Source organism: Lissotriton helveticus, chromosome 1_1 (assembly GCF_964261635.1).
Source record: "Lissotriton helveticus chromosome 1_1, aLisHel1.1, whole genome shotgun sequence".
In the NCBI taxonomy this organism is placed as follows: domain Eukaryota; kingdom Metazoa; phylum Chordata; class Amphibia; order Caudata; family Salamandridae; genus Lissotriton; species Lissotriton helveticus.
Window position 1 is genome coordinate 1,301,033,876 of NC_136057.1, and position 17,654 is coordinate 1,301,051,529.

At 41.8% G+C, this 17,654-nt stretch overlaps 1 protein-coding gene across 1 annotated transcript in view; it reads right to left on the reverse strand.

Moving 5' to 3' along the window:
* Positions 1-17,654, reverse strand: part of LOC144772730 (transforming growth factor beta receptor type 3-like) — a 72,289-nt gene that overhangs the window by 16,138 nt on the left and 38,497 nt on the right. The window contains exons 7-8 of the mRNA XM_078657266.1: positions 17,240-17,372; positions 297-362 (exon numbers count right to left, since the gene is read on the reverse strand). Coding sequence (XP_078513392.1) covers positions 297-362; positions 17,240-17,372 — 199 coding nt within the window. The remainder of the gene's footprint in view (positions 1-296; positions 363-17,239; positions 17,373-17,654) is intronic.

The following is a 17,654-nucleotide window of genomic DNA, read 5'->3' on the forward strand; positions in this document are numbered from 1 at the left end:
GTTATAGTTACTATAGATAACTTTAAATGGTAAATTTCAAGCACCCTCCACACATGGCCTTTGGCCGTGCTTGGCCCTGAGAATGCATCTTGATGAAGTAACCCATTTGATGGAGTAAACCTTTTAGATGTTAGAAATTAAAGAGTATAACAACATTATGAAAATCCTGGAATATATAGAATTGAAGTAGGAAAAATGAAACAGGATTCCATACGGCAGGTGAGAGTGTATGAATACAGTTGTGCAATACTTGGCCATTGTGTAGAAACCCTTCGTCTAGATACTAAAACACTTACCAGAGTGCAGCAGACCTACATGCATGTCCGAAGGCATGTCATTTTTCATAATGCGAGGTTTCCAGCCTAAGGAGGAGAATATAATGAACAATCAACAGAGCATAAGAGAGATCAATTCTTCTAAAAAAAAAAAGCCTTCATAAAAGCAAATCATTGTATCAGAAGTACATTGGTTCTCTGATAATTATTCAGAAAATCACATCATAACTATAATTGAACCAGAAGATCTTAAATGGTAGGACATAAACAAGTAAACTTGCCTATTATGTAATACTGCAGATTCAAGCAATTGTATCTAATGTTAAGTATTTGAGGTTTTCACTAATATATCATAATAATCAACCCATAACCATTTTACATAAATACATATGTGCTTTTGAGCCAATTCTTCTAAAGTTATATCATAGTCTAAAAGAACATCAAAAAACATTTTGGAAATGTTTGATAACGATTAACAATATTGAGCATATTAATATAAAATGCCACCTAAGGTTATACTTGTGGTGTTTGATGGCCACTGGTCCGGGATTAATAAAAAGTAGCTATCTCTATCAAAGGGGAAAACGAGTTGCTGACAAAATGAAGTGCAGAAGGTAGTCCCCAGTTTGAAAAATGTCAAATGCCTGATCCAGCCTTGATGACATTTATTAAGCAATTTAGATGTTTTTGGCTTTAAACAGGGAGCAAATCATCCCAAATAGCATTTCCATCTTGTTCTTGTCAGGTTTAGTTCACATTTATTCTCAACTGTCAGAGATGAGGCTTAGGCTGATTATCAAAATTTCAACTCCAAAAATATTGTGCTACAAAAAATATTGATAACTAAAATATCTTATATCTTCAAGGAAAGTGGCAACCTTTGATTTATCATTTGTAATTCTTTATATATATATACCGCCAGTAGGATATATATATATATATATATATATATATATATATATATATATATATATATACACACACTCCTGAGGATGCTACTATCGGAGGAGCACAGGAGGCTGACTGTGCAGGCCCTGATAGGCTCCAGGTTGGATTATTCTAACGTTCTATACCTGGGCCTGCCAGAGTACCTGTTACAGCGGCTGCAAGTTGTGCAGAACGCTGCGGCGCGAGCAATCTACGGATTGAACAGACGTGCCAGTGCCACGGCTCTGCTCCAGACCTTGCACTGGCTTCCAATCCGTAAGCGGATCGCCTTTAAGACCTTAACTCTGACTTACAAAGCTCTTCATGCGACGGGGGCTAAGTATCTCCAGAGGAGACTCGCCTTCTACCAACCGGCGCGCTCTCTGAGGTCAGAATCCTTACTTCTGGCGACCGTTCCACGAGTGAAGCGAGCACGCCTGGGAGGTCGCTCCTTTGGATTGCTGGCGCCCCAACTGTGGAACTCTCTGCCCCTGTCACTTCGGGGAGCCACTAGTTTATTAGCCTTCAGAAAGGACCTTAAAACGTGGTTATTCTCCCAGTAGGCCCCCTGTGTGCGTTGTTTTTTTCTCTGTATCTGTAATTCTCTCTTTTTAATGTGTTATGTTAGTTTTACTGCAGCCTTCGTTAATTAAAAGCGCCGGGACACTCTTTTTGAGTAGCCGTGCGCTCTACAAAAGCCATTTTAACATAACATAACATAACATAACACAACGTCTCCCTAAAATCCTGAAAGAAGTACGAAGCCTTGTGTGGTTTCCTTATTCCTTTATTCAGCCACCATCAAACGCGTTCACTGATAATTACATTGTTGCGGGTGGCTATTTCTTAACTCTTTCAACATGTGGTATGCAGTAAAACTACAAACATAGTGCATGTAAGGAAAGACTTGTAGTTCTTTGTAAAATGATACATTGTAACTGTTTTTGCGCGATTTCATCCGAAGCTGTTATGCTCCATAAAACTATTTACACAACGAATAAATACTCTCGCAATGCATTTCAAACAATATGCTACGATAGGCAATTTTGTCTTATTAAACTGGCAATCCAAAATTACATTTAAGTCGGATTGTCGTTTTTTCCTTCAAAGCCAATAAAACTTTAACAATACAGTCCCAGTGGGCTAACATTTCATTATGCGCTCGAGTTTGGCATCAATTACATAATATGTCAAGCCTCTCACATTTTTCTCATGAAACCTCTCGAAATGCCTGCCCACTGGATAGGTACGATCTCCATTCTTAATGGCCTTCAAATGCTGGAGGATACGTGTGTGTACTTCTAAGATTATGCTGCCTGGATCACTGACAGAATATCGACAGTCAAAATATCGACTTGCCAAAATATCGAGGTAAAAATATAGAATGCCAGAATATCGACTTCCTATCTACAAACAGGTAAGTACAAAAATATCGATAGGAAAAAATATAGACAGTCAAAATATCGAATTTTTTAAATATCTTAAAAGTAATTTTAAAGTAATATAATAATAAATATAATTAATTTAAACATACTGAAAATACTTAAATAAACTTAAAAGTAATAAATAATTAATGTAACTTAAAAAAAAAATTTAAACATATATATATATATATATATATATATATATATATATATATATATACATATTATTAACAAAACATATACAATATTTTTTCCCTAGGATAGGGAGAGGGTTAAATTTACTATTCACACTCCAGAGAGCGCAACAGTAGGGAAAGCGTTGGATAGCGTAGGGGTAAAAATTACTATTCCCACTCCAGAGAGTGCAACAGTAGGGCAAGCGTTGGATAGTGAGAGGGTAAAAATTACTATTACCACTCCAGAGAGAGCAACAGTAGGGAAAGCATTGGATAGCGTAGGGGTAAAAATTACTATTCCCACTCCAGAGAGTGCAACAGTAGGGAAAGCATTGGATAGCGTAGGGGAAAAATAACTATTCCCACTCCAGAGAGTGCAACAGTAGGGAAAGTGTTGGATAGCGTTGGAGTAAAAATTACTAATCCCACTCCAGTGAGTGAAACAGTAGAGAAAGCGCTGGATAGCGTAGGGATAAAAATTACTATTCCTACTCCAGAGAGTGCAACAGTAGGGAAAGTGTTGGATAGCATAAGGATAAAAATTACTACTCCCACTCCAGTGAGTGCAACAGTAGGGAAAGCGTTGGATAGCGTAGGGGTAAAAATTACTATTCCAACTCCAGAGAGTGCAACATTAGGGAAAACGTTGGACAGCGTAGGGGTAAAAATTACTATTCCCATTCCAGTGAGTGCAACAGTAGGGAAAGCGTTGGATAGCGTAGGGGTAAAAATTACTATTCCCACTCCAGTGAGTGCAATAGCAGGGAAAGTAAATACTTCATATATAAATATAAATAAAATAAATATAAATTTCAATTACAAAATAATTAAATTATTTTAAAATGTTATAAAATATATTAATTAATGAATTAAAATTACAAATAAAAATTAACTAATAATACAAATTACCTACTAATACTAATTATTGACCAATTACCAATAAATTAATTTACAATATAAAATAAATAAAAATTAGACACAAAAAAATATTTAATACATATAATTACTTACAATTAAATTACTTCCCACCCTATTCCCTATAAACCCACAACCCGCTACAGAAAATAAATGACTAAAATTAACATATTTATCAATTAATCCATTAACATGAATTGCCAATTATATTTCAAATAATTACCAATTAATAATTAATTTACAATTAATTATAAATAAATAACAATAAAATAACATATTTAATTAATTATAATTAAATTACTTCCCACCCTATTCCCCTATAAACCCACAACCCACTACAGAAAATAAATTACTAAAATTAACATTTTTCAATTAATCAATTAAAATTAACTACCAATTATATTTTAATTACCAATTAATAAATAATTAACAATGAATTCTAAATAAATAACAATAAATAAAATAACATATTTCATTAATTATAATTAAATTACCTCCTACCCTATTCCCCTATAAACCCACAACCCGCTACAGAATTATATTACACAAAAAATAAAAAATAATATTAACTTACCTAAAATTCGATATTTTTGTTGTCTCTGTTATGTCTAGTCAATTTTATGTCCATTCTATATTTTTGATTCGATATTATGTCCATTCTATTCGATATTAAAATTTTCTAGTCGATATTTTGGTAGTCTATATTATGTCTAGTCGATATTATGTCCATTCTATATTTTTTACTCGATATTGTGTCTAGTCGATATTAAAAACTCGATATTTTGACTCTATACCGTGCTGCCTACGTACCTCAGGGCACTGGAGCACGTAGACAGCAAAATCGGTTTTACAAGAATATTTTCCTCATTGTTCTCATGCCCTTATTTAAGCCAGGTTTGTATTGCCCTGTATTAATTCCACGCTGGCATTTGGGGAGAAGCTGTGTATATATTTAAAGGATACTCTCCCGTGGTGTCCCTTCTTACGAAGCGGCTTCCATTCTGTAGGAGGCAGTTTTTCACGGAAGGATTTTGGTGATATATATATGTATGTATGTATATATATATATATATATATATATATATATATATATATATATATATATATATATATATATATTCTTAAAACAATGCATCCTCGATGTGAAAGCGCACTCCAACACCAGAAATTTTTCAAGGCAAACTGCATTTATTCATGTATAAGGTTGGTTTCTTTCGCCTTACGCGTTTCGGGGCTCCTGTCCCCTTGGTCACAGGCATTTAGACATGCACAGGGCGGAATTTCATTTGAACAAGCATTTGCAGCACGTGACCTTTAAGTGATTTTCAATTGGCCACCTTTAAACACAGTCCAATGCTGTATGCTGGTATTGAGAGTCCGTGCTGCTTTAGTTATAATTACAATGTCTTGTTAAGTGTTCCCTTCAGTAGGCTCTGCTCCTTTTGCAAATTTGGATCCATTTCACAACCCTCAGTGGGTCCTTGACACGAACAGCAGTCTTTTTTTATAGCCAGCTGGTGTTCCATAACCTGGAGACTTCGAACAGTTTCTGTGTCTCCAGATGGCCCTCAGACATCAGAGACGGTGCGTTTTCGTGGTTGGAATGCCACTTGTCTGCAGGTCGATAATATAGCGAGACTCTAATCTCCGGAGACTTACCTGCGCTCTAATATGTACTAAGGACGCATCTGAAATGTAGTCCGTCTTCACTGTTCCTGTGAGGACGCACACAAAAAGAGCCACGTGCAGTATACTATTGACACTGAGGAAGGACTTTGTCTGAAACGCGTTTGTCTATATCACTGCTGCTGTTGCTGGCGAAATAAAACTTTGCCACTTACCCGGAGTGCTTTGATCTTTTTCATGAAGGAAATTGATTACTGAGCTATCATTTTGATGCGCGGTTACCAGCGCGCTATAGCACCCGCCGACGAGTGCCCCGAGATTCCTGGTAGAACGGAGCTTGTATATATATATATATATATATATATATATATATATATATATATATATCACGCTCCAAAAGTTCACCGCCAGGGCGACCTGCGCACTCTTGTGGACGGGTGCAGCTAGTATGGCGGTGACCATACTTAAAATCAAAGCTCCTGTTTCAAAAGAAACGCCTCACTCGCGGGACACCATCAGAAGTGCATTTATTTACAAGAAACGCGTTTTCGGCGTGCTGCCTTCATCAGCTTGTTACAAATGTTCGCACATTCTAACATGGTGTTAGTTTTAAACAGGTGAGTCTTTCGTGATTGGATGTGGCAATGAAAGAGGACTGCTCCCTCGAGACCGATGTCCAATCCCCCTGATGCATTCTGGGATCTGAGGTTTAGTGAAGCGCTTGAGGGAAATGTATCCCGCCTGTATGGCATTATATTCAAAGTCCTCTGTATGAGCATTTCCCTTCCATGCGCGCTTTACTTGCATGAATATGCACTGTCCTCTTAGAGATCACCCCAACCTGAGAGATCACATGTGCCAGGTGTTCACTTCCTTACGGTGTCCCTCGTCCAACCACCGGACCCTCCAGCACACGCCCCTGGAGCCGGTCGCATGGCGACATCTCCAACAGTGTGGATCACTGTCAACGTCGGTCGGCGGCGGTACATTCTTTCCTGCGTGGTGGTGCAATTGCCGATATGAATCACGCTCCAAAAGTTCACCGCCAGGGCAATCTGCGCACTCTTGTGGACGGGTGCAGCTAGTATGGCGGTGACCATACTTAAAATCAAAGCTCCTGTTTCAAAAGAAACGCCTCACTCGCGGGACACCATCAGAAGTGCATTTATTTACAAGAAACGCGTTTTCGGCGTGCTGCCTTCATCAGCTTGTTACAAATGTTCGCACATTCTAACATGGTGTTAGTTTTAAACAGGTGAGTCTTTCGTGATTGGGTGTGTCAATGAAAGAGGAGTCTGCCACTAAGTCGGCAACAATTTTTGTAAAGAACCGCCAGTAAACAGACTCACTTGAGAGGAATTGTATTCCTGCACTACATCGACCACAAGGCCATGGGCATTGGCCACGCCCACTGGGGCAGGTTCCTGATATAATGGTGGTGCAAGACGCTGTTTAGTGAGTATGGTAGTACGCTACTGAAGAAGGGAAGTTTATTCTTGAAACGCGTCTGAAGCGGCTACAATACTGAAATGAACTATGGTGTGCTGTTTTGCCTGCAGTCTGCTGTTTTGAATAATTAAATCGAAAATTGAACACGTACCTGCTGGCTTCTCTCTCCCTTGGGGCAAACTTTGTGTTTGAATATATATATATATATATATATTTACTTCAAAAGCAGGAAACGAATCCAACCCAGCTCCAGTGCGCAGCAAGGAAGTTCGAATGCACCACAGCACAAACAGGGTCCAAGACTCAATTACAGGTAATGTGAAATGTTATTTACATAACACCATCGTGCAGACAGGGAGGACGGTCAACGCGTTTCGGTGATTTGCCTTCAACTGGACCATATATATACATATATATATACATATACATTCACTGAAAAAAACATAGGTTACAGGGACGTTATAGTTAGTTGGACATTTCACTCCTAAAAAACCAGAGAATTTACACCGTTATAGTTAGCTCAGCTAACTATACCTCACGCCCGCAATGCACTGCTGATGACGTCACATATTACATCATTCATGACATGGTCAGTGACATCACTGATGACCTCTCAAATGACATCACTGATGACATCATCCAGTCACTGTGTCTCCATAAAGTTTAAATATGTTTTATATATATATATGCCAAGGTGTATTGAAGAATGAGTGGGTGTATAAGTGCCTGGATGGAGGACTTAGTAGGTGCGTAACTGTATAAATGAGTGTTTAAATGTGTCTTACTGAATGCGTGGGTTAGTGACTAAACTGTGTGAATGTCTATCAGTGTGTCTGTTGTTGTGTAAGCTGCTGCATGGGTTGGTGAGTAGGTACATGAGGGTCTATATGGGTTATTGATTGGTTGCCTGAGTATCTGTATGAGTGCCTGAGTGTTTGTGTGGGTGGGTGGGGGTGTGTTACTTTGTGCATAGATGTGTGAGTAGGTGAATCACTGGGTGTATGGGTTCAAGAGTGTGTCTGAAGGGCTGTATGGGTGAGTGAGTGTGTGTATGGCTGTGTTGGTGAGTGAATTGATGTCTCAGTGGTATATGTGTGAGTAACTACATATGTGAAAGGCAGTATATGTGAGTGCTGGAGTATATAATTGACATTAAGTGAGATTGAATGATAGTGAGAGTGGCTGTATGAATGAGTGTGTACTTGTATCAGTGATTGTCTAAGAGAGTAAGTATGCGTTTGTTTCTGTTTGAATAAGTGATGTGGTGTGTGTATTATGGTATAGGTGAGTAAATGGAAGGGTGATTGATTATTTGCATGACTGACTGAGTGTGTGAGTAACTCTGGATGAGTTGTGGTGTGTGAGTGTCTGTATAGGTGTATGAGTGCATATGATAGTGTTATATTGATGAGTTCCTGCATGTTTGAGTGATTGTATGGGTGGATGTGTGTGTAGAACTAGGAATCAGTGAGTGCGTATGTAGTAACTGGTATTGTTGTGTCGATGGTTTCGAAAATGGTAGTCTGTATTTTAGAGTGGGTGTATCAAAGGTTATATTTGGGTGTGAGGAGGTGCATCAGATTTTCACGTGGATGATGTCATCAGTGATGTCATTTGAGATGTCATCAGTGATGTCACTGACCATATCATGAATGATGTAATATGTGTTGTCATTAGCAGTGCATTGCGGGGGCGCGAGCTATAGTTAGCTGAACTAACTATAACGGCAGAATTTCTATGGTTTTGTAGGAATGAAAAGTCCAAGTAACTATAACGTCCCTGTAACCTATGGTTTTTTCAGTGAATTTCTAGGTTTTTAAAAAATGCTAATTTCTAACCATAACGTGCCTGAAACCTACGTTTTTTTTCAGTGAATCTCCAAGGTTTTTTAAATGCTAATTTCTAACTATAACGTCCCTGAAACCGATGTCTTTTTCTGTGAATTTCAAAGGTTTTTTGAATGCTAATTTCTAACTATAACGTCCTTGAAACCTGTGGTTTTTTCAGTGAATTTTAAAGGTTTTTTAAACGGAGATTTCTAACTATAACGTCCCTATTAAATCCCCTTGAATCCTGAGGGTCTGTGGGGGCCATTTAGCTCACCAGGTACTTCCAGTAAGCGCCACATAGCTGCTTTGCAGAGAGGTGTTGCGAGCTCACGCCCCTTTTTACACCACGCTGCCCACGCGGCTTGCGGTGTTTGTAGGATGAAGTCCACTTGTATCCTGAGGTCCTCAGGACACAAGAGGACCTCATTGCCCCACCAGCAGTGCACCAGAAGCCGCGTTTGCAGAGTGGTGTAAAAAGGGGCGTGGCCTCAGACCACCACACTGCAACACAGCTCTGTTGCGCTTACTGGAGGTACTTGGTGGGCTAGTTGGCCCCCAGGGACCCTCAGGATTGAAGGGGACTAAAGCCCCCAATTTACAATGCGCCAGGGTGCACGTTGCACACTTGTAGTTTCATGCCCCGCCCCCTTTGCTGCAACACTGTGCAAACTGGTGCGTTGTAAGTTGGGGGATTAAGTCCCCTTCAATCCTGAAGGTCCCTGGGGGCCAAGTAGCCCACCGGGTACCTCCAGTAAGCGCCACAGAGCTGCATTCCAGAGAGGTGTAAAAAGGGGTGTGGCCTCGGACCACCACTCTGCAACGCAGCTCTGTGGCGCTTACTAGAGGTACTTGGTGGGCTAGTTGGCCCCTAGGGACCCTCAGGACTGAAGAGAACTCAACCCCCCAACTTACAACGAACCAGGGGGGGTGTTTGCACACTTGTTGTTTCAGGCCCTGCCCCCTCGCTGCACCACTGTGTAAATGTGCCCCCTGGCACATTGTAAGTTGGGTAATTAAGTCCCCTTCAATCCTGCGGGTCCCTAGAGGCCAGATAGCCCACCAGACACCTCCAGTTAGCACCACAGAGCTGCGTTGCAGAGAGGTGTAAAAAGGGGCATGGCCTCAGACCACCTCTCTGCAACGCAGCTCTATGGCGCAAACTAGAGTTACCTGGTGGGCTAGTTGGCCCCCAGTGATCCTCAGTTTTCAAGGGAAATTAATTCCCCAACTAACAACGTGACAGGGGGCGCGTTTGCAGTGTGGTGCTAAAAGGGGGCATGGCCTCTGGCTAGAGGCCAGTTCTTTTATATTATTTTTTTCAAGGGGGCCTATGTGGCCCCCCTTCTTTTACATTACTTGGGCCCTTTTTTAAATCGGGAAGAGGCCGCGTGGCCCGCCTCCCGAGGCCAATTTCACCCCGGTGATTCCATCACCTGGGGCATGCTCAGTCATTTCTTCTTTTTTTTAAATAAATGTATTTCTTTCGAGGGGGGCCGCATGGCCCCTGGAACCCCATCCCCTGGGGCCGGCCTTTACTTATTAATTTATTTATTTATTTTCACAGGGGAGGGGGCTGCGTGTCCCTCCTCCCGGGCCACTTCTGGCCCCGGGGACTTCATCCCCCGGGGTCTGGCCGCTACATTGGGGACCATGGGGGGAGCCTCAATGCCCCCATGGTCCCTGCCGGCTCCCCGCGTCCTGCAGGAGCCGGCATTGCTTTTCCACACAGGGAGCTGCTGACATGCAGCTTCCCTTGTGGAAAAGCAATTTTGCTTTGGCTTTTGGAAGCGAGAGCAGGTTTCCCTGCTCTCGCTTCCAAAAGCCAAAGCAGAGTTTGCTATGACAGGGCGGGAGCCGCACGGCTCCTGCTCTGCCATAGCAAACAGCAGTGTCCCGGGGGTGGGCACCCTGTGACATTGCAGCAGCCAGCCCTGGGGGGTGGTGGTCCCCAGGGCCATCGAGGACTCAGGAGGGGGGCCGAGCAGCCCCCCTAGGAAGTGGTGGTCCACGGGGTTTGGGGGTCCATATCGGACTCCCCAATTTAAATATTTGGTACCCCGGGGAGGTGGTGGTCCCTGTTGCGTGTGGAGGGGCTCAAGCCCACCACACAAATCTTAAAAAAGTTTTACAGAGCCCCGGGGAGGTGGTGGTCCCCGGGGCTGCAGTACCCCTGGCATACATTAAAATAGAAATTTGCCCCGGGGAGGTGGCTGTGGAGGGGGCTGCGTGTCCCCCTGCACATAATCAATAAAGCCCCGGGGAGGTGGTGGTCCCCGGGGCTGCGGGCCCCCCGCGGACACCCCCAAATGTATCTGTGTGTGCCCCCACGACCTAGCCCATCCGGGGGCTTATAGAAAACGAAGCGTTGGAGCCCAAAAATATATATCTCCTACTGGCGGTTGCCAGTAGGTAATTATAGTTAAGTCCTAGTTTCCATAGGAAAAGTGTTGTTTGTTTTGCTAATAACTTTAGCACTATTTGATACTCACTTCAGCTCCTGTCTGGAAAGTGTTTTGGATATTCGTCAAAAGGGGGAGTACCAAACCAAGTTTTCCTCATGCAATGTCCCATGTGGATTTTAGACACGAGTACAGCCTGAACCGCTGAATGGAATTACACCACATTTGGCAGAAAGCTAGTTCTTGGTGCAGAAAGATCTCTCTTTGTAAGTTGGTGTAAATCCTTTCAATAGTTTTGGAGTTATTAACAAAAAAAGATTTATGTATATCTAGAGATGCAGAGGATCTGCAGATTTCATGGTGAGACCTGATTGGCTACCACCACTTCAACTAGGAAGTGGTGACAGCCATCTTGGGACTCAGACTTGACTGAGTTCCAAAGAAGAACATAAAAAAGAGAAGGGGGCAGGGTAGGTATACCCTGACCCCCTTGACCCCACCAGGAGCCAATAACTTTTTTTCCCACGAATTTGCAGAGGACATGCAGGAAAATTAAATAAAAAAAAATAGTTCCCATGCTTATTTTTACTAGCCCCCCGGGTGGGCCAGTTCCTAGGGGGAATTAATTATTATATAATGGGGAGGGCACAAACGTGGTCACTGTGCTGCTTTTGGCCCTAGGGCACAGTCGATCTAGAAAATGGGGAGGGGGGTGATTTCAGCCCAGAGGACCCTGTCCCCTGGTCCCTGGCACTTTTAATAACAGAGAGGGCGCCGCACAGCCCCCACTCCCGGGTCAGTATAGGCCCTGAGATCCCATCCCCCAGGGCCCAGTTGTGCTTTCAATAGTGAGGGGGCGTCACATCAGTGGTGTCATAGAACATGTCATGAGTGATGCAATATGTGAGGTCATTATCAGCGCATGACGAGGGCATACGTTATAGTTACTTTAGGGCATGAGTTATAGTTACTATAGATAACTGTAGCTGATAAATATCAGTGTTTGAAACGTCACATGTTTTCACCTAACTATAATGTTACTTTAATCTTTGTATTTTGTCAGTGAATTTCTATGGTTGTATAATGTAAAGTAAGATAGAATTACTATTCCTAACTATAACTTTATTTTAAACTTTATTTTTTTTACAGGGAATTTCTACTATTTTTCAAATGTAAAGTAATATTTATTGCCATAAGTAAAGCCAACCCCCCACTGCGCACAGCCTTTGGCTACGCCATGCCTTGCATCCAACCCCTCGCAGGCAAACAACCCCAAGTCACACATGGCCTTAGGTGGCGGGGTTGGCTGCAGTGCCTGATCTGAGGCCAAGTCGTGCATCTGAACTCCACACCCCCACCCGCCCCATAGGCAGCTAACCACACACACAGGCTACTGGCACGGACAGCATGCGGATGGTCTCGTAGGTCTTGGCTGCAGTCAGGCAGACTTACAGACAGTCACAAAACCAAAATACAAAAAGTGAGCCTTCAGGTTTTCTCGAGGGGTGAGCATATCAATGTAAATAATGCAGATTATCATTGTTCCCGAAAGATCACCAATATTTTTAATCTTATGTACACTTCAATAATTCACACAATGCCATCTTTAATAGTTATTCTTATAACAATGTTTAATAGAGTTTTAATAAAAAAAGATGCCTTTCTTTTAACATAGTTCTAATATTGTATTTTGTGGGTTGAATTTTTTTCTTCTTTTTATAAAATCAACATGTCTGTGAGTCTTTCTTTAACATTTTTCACCCCACAAATTGAAATCATGAAAACAACCATTAGGCGGTCTTGCACTCCAGCTGAAGAGCGTAGAACTCCAGCTACGAGTGCGTTAAAAAAATATGATGAGGAGACTTATTGTTTTTTTATGTTGCTGGGGTGCTACTACGCTTCTTGCAGCCACAACATTAAACTAAGTTAAACAAAGGGTTGATGGTTCCCCTCCCTATTTTAGGGGCACCACCAAACTCAACACATTACAAACAAAAAAGTTCTCGTATGGCATTATGGGGCTCTCCTTGGAACAGCAGTAAATCATAAATGAGCAGCTCCTGCCAGGCATAGTGTTCTTATCAATGATGTAATTTTCGATGCCATTAGGGATTTTATCAATGTAGTCACTGAACATGTCATGAATGATGTTACATGCGAGGATAGAAGCAGTGCATGGCGAGGGTGCGAGTTATAGCTACTTTTGGACATGAGTTTGAGTTACTTGAGACAACTATATCTGGTGAATTTATGTGGTTTTGTATGTTTAAAACAATATATTCTAACTGAAATTTTCACCTAACTATAATGTCCCTTTAACCTTTGTTTTTTCAAAGAATTTCTATTTTTTAACAAAATATTAAGCTATTATTACAATTCCTAACTACTTCCCTTTAACTTTTATTTTTTTTCAGTGAAGTTGTGTGTTTTTTTTAAAGCAAAGAGGAGATGTTCAACCCACACCCTGCAGGTGCAAAACCCACTTTTTTTTGTGGGGGGGGGGGGTGTTCCTTGGATCTGCGGATCCATTGCGATGCCCAGAGCACACACCTGAGGATTTGCCACGGATCCATGGATCCACCGCTAAGCCTCAGGGGTGTCATGCTAGGCATTGCGGTGGATCCATAGCACCCCAGGGGAAACTTTTTTTTTTACTTTAACCACAGCGGTGGTTCCTCTGAAACAACCCCGCAGCTGATTAAATCGGATAGAACACTCCGTTGTCGTCAGAAAGACGCACATCAGACAAGTCTAAAAAGAAAATAAGGACGCGCTAGTCAAGCTCTGTGACGCAGAACAAGGAAAAGGACAAACAGGCCTGGAGTAAAGAGAAGAAGTAAAAAAGAGAGTGAACAAAAATAGAACATGCCGCTAATATATGACTAGGATTTGCAAGATATGTTTGGACAGCTTATCGGCCTATCGATCCTCAAGATATCACTGTTAGTTATCACTCTAAAAGTGCACACAGTGTGAAATGAAGACAGATCAATACAAGACAATCGGTGATAAAATTGGATCTACATAATATTGTTAGTTGGATATAACAAGCCCACTAAAGGAGAAATCGCGTTTGATTTCAAGCTTCTGTGTGTTCCCCCTGTATTAAACCTGTTATACAGTCAGAAAACAATAGGTCCTGAAGAAGATGGCCTAAGAAGAAATATAGTCCATCGAAACGCGCATTGACCAGCCTGTCTGAAAAAACCCTAGCTCACAACACAGCAGTAGAGGGCTGAGTTTCTCGTCCATAGGTTACCATCTGTGTTTGTAGATTTGAGGTGGGGTATGTAGAGTGAAAGTGAGGTATGGAAGAGTTGTGATAGTTTTGTGTGAATAAGCATGAGTGAGTTTTCTTTGGGGGACTGTATATATTTTTTTCAAATCAATTGATATGATGAAACTTGTCTGCATAGTGAAAATTGTCTGTAAATCTTGATTCTTCTTAGATTGTGTACCCAGATGAAATTTTCCAAGATGGTACAAAAGTAAAATATGTAAGAAATAATCTATATATTTTCAAAAAAAGATAATGATGTGGGCCCGATTCACAGAATGAACTTAAGACTAAATCCTAAACTTACTACTATTTGGTATTCACAGAATGCACTTATTACTTTCGGGATTCACAGAGTGAACTTACTACTTTCGGGATTCACAGAATAGATTTAAGACTACTAACTACATCCGCGGAGCTTCCGGCTTGGGGGCGGAGCTTGTGGCACGGAGGTGGGGCTTGCGGCTTGGAGGCGGAGCTTCCGGCCCGGAGGTGGGGATTTAGCCATGGCTGAAATCTCCACCTCTGGGCCGGAAGCTCCATCTCCAAGCCGGAAGCTCCGCCTCCGGGCTGGAAGCTTCATCTCCAAGCCGGAAGCTCCGCCTCCGGGCCGGAATTTCCGACCCTAGTGCGGACGTAACGTTAGTAGTCTTAAATATATTCTGTGAATCCCGAAAGTAGTAAGTTCACTCTGTGAATCCCATATAGTATAAAAAGTATAAAGAAAATAACAAAAATAAAATGTGATATTTTTCTAAAAAAAAATTCTACGTTTATGCATTATTTTTCTGTCTACCCCAATTTCAGAGTTATTGATTAACCGTAAGGGAAGAAATATAGGTCTAGAGGGTATCTTTCTATAATATTGGGCATTGCGGTGGATCCATAGAACCCCAGGGGAAACTTTTTTTTTTTTACTTTAACCACAGCGGTGCTTCCTCTAAAACAACCCCACAAAGTCCTGGGGATCAAGATGCCTCTACCTTGGCCGCTTATATCTTATTTTGTTTTCTTTTTTAGGACTCTGGGACCAAATCCCCAAATCCTAAATGGCAGCTGAAACTTTTCCATCAGATTGCAGCCAGTCAATCACAACAAATGGTTGAGTGTGCAGAGGCATCGCAGATCCGCCACACCGTGTAATATACAGTTTTAAATTCTCAAAAGCCTCTGAACGGATTCACACAAAAGTTCAAAAAGTAAATTTCTGGGACTGCTCTAGCTTTCAGACAAATGTTGTGTAATCCCGTTCAGCCGTTAGGGTTGTACCTGTGTCTAAATTTCTGAATCGAATAGGGAAAACGCATTTTGGGGCCCCCTTTTTTTCAGCCTCTATTTGACGGATCACGCTGAATCTTTCCAGGAAGGAGCTGAGATGCAATTACATTTTTGGGGAAAGTTTCTTAAATATTCATCAAACTACGCCAAAGTTATTATGAAAACAAAAATGCTATCCTATGGACACGTGGTCCTAACTAGAACTACCCATTGGCGACTGCCACTGGATTACGTGTGTGTGTATATATATATATTTTTTTAAATATTGTAAACCTATGCCTAACTATGGGGCCGATTACGATTGCGGTGAATCCGCATCCTCTGGGCCGGCGGAAGCCACCGCTGGCCCGGAGGATGCGGATTCACCGCTGCGATGACTGAAAAGACCCCCCGTCACATTAGAATGGCTGGGGGGTCCGCAGCGGACGGCAAGACCGTCCACCGCTTTTCCGCCGGTCGCCTTCGCGACCGTCGGAAATAGTGCATACATATGGTCGCGGTGTCTGCGAGACACCGCCAGCCATATTATGATGCCCTCGGTCCCATGCCTTTCCACGGCGGCATTGCCGCCGTGGAAAGGCACGGTCTTTCCTTTGGGGGCCCGTTGCGGGCCCCCAGGGTGAAGGAGGGGGCTGCACATGGAGGGGTACCTATGGTACCCCCCTGCATGTGTATGCACAAAGCGGCAGGCACCGCGGGTGCCTGCCGCTTTGTGCATGCACATGCAAAGCATGCATTTTTAACCTTGCGGCGGGTGCTGCTTCAAGCAGCACCTGCCGCAATGTTAATTATACAGGATGTGACCGCCAGGGTGGCGGTCACATCCTAATTCCGACGGAGGGACCGCCGCTGCCCCTGCGGACGGTCCCTCCACCTCGGGGGTGGCGGACGGACGCAGGTCCGTCCGCCATCATAATAGGCCCCTGTGTACACATACCTTGTTAATATATATATATACTTACTGAGTCAATATTTTGGTCTACACTTTTGCTAAGTTTGGTGTTTGCCTCACAATATTAAATACTAAATATTCTGTTAGTATTATACAATGGCCAAAAGCGCATAAAATATTTTACACTTTCTTTCCATCCATTTTTCAAAATGTTTGCATTATTTTTTACGATCAACTGGTATTATCCTCATCAGTTTTATTCAGTTTTAAAAGAAAAACAATTAAAGAATTACAGCACACGAACAACAACAGCGTAAAAGCAGTCACCGTAACATGGTGAATATATAAAACATACATAAAAAACACCACTCCAAATTCCAGAAAATCGGAATCCTAAATACTAAAATTACAAACCTAAAAATTCTTACAAACATATCTACTAAAAGTACCAAGATAGATAGCTTAAAGCAAAGCAAGTAAAGGGTGCAGCAGTTTTCAATCATAATAAATAAATCATCAATCTTAATAGCCGATAAAACGATCTTCACATGACCACATGGATAATTGAACTAAGAGTAACTCAATGTATAAACAATGTTTAATAATATCAAAGGTTTAATTTCTTCCTGGCGAAAATCGAGTGTGTAAACTAATGCAACCTTAGAAGGTGAAGCTTAAATTTAACTTAGTTTGGGAAATTGTGGGAGATTAGTCTACAGTTTAGGAGTTCTACACATGGTCACGCATCAAGTCTCTTTAAGCACCTCACCTGATTCTAGAGTAGCAGTATTTCGTCCTCCCGTAACCCCAACCTCACCAGCCACGGTAACAATTATTGGTTTAGAGATAATTCGAATATTACTTCTGTTTGTGCTCTCACTCTGGTCGGTGCAAGCTTGAACCTGGAGGACATAAAAGGGGATACAAAGACTCTCCAAAATTAAAAGAGTTCACAAACAAGAACAATTACTATTATACCTTTACACTGCTGCATATCACATGCACTATTGTACCATACAGATACCACTATGCTTGCACCAGAGTAATTGTATAAAATACATCATTTGAAGCTGCAGTGTTGACATTGTGTTTCAACATAGACTGCCCTATATATAGCATGACACATTTGCAGCTCATTTATATCAGAATAGTATTCTAGGGTAAGAACATTTATAGTACTCCAC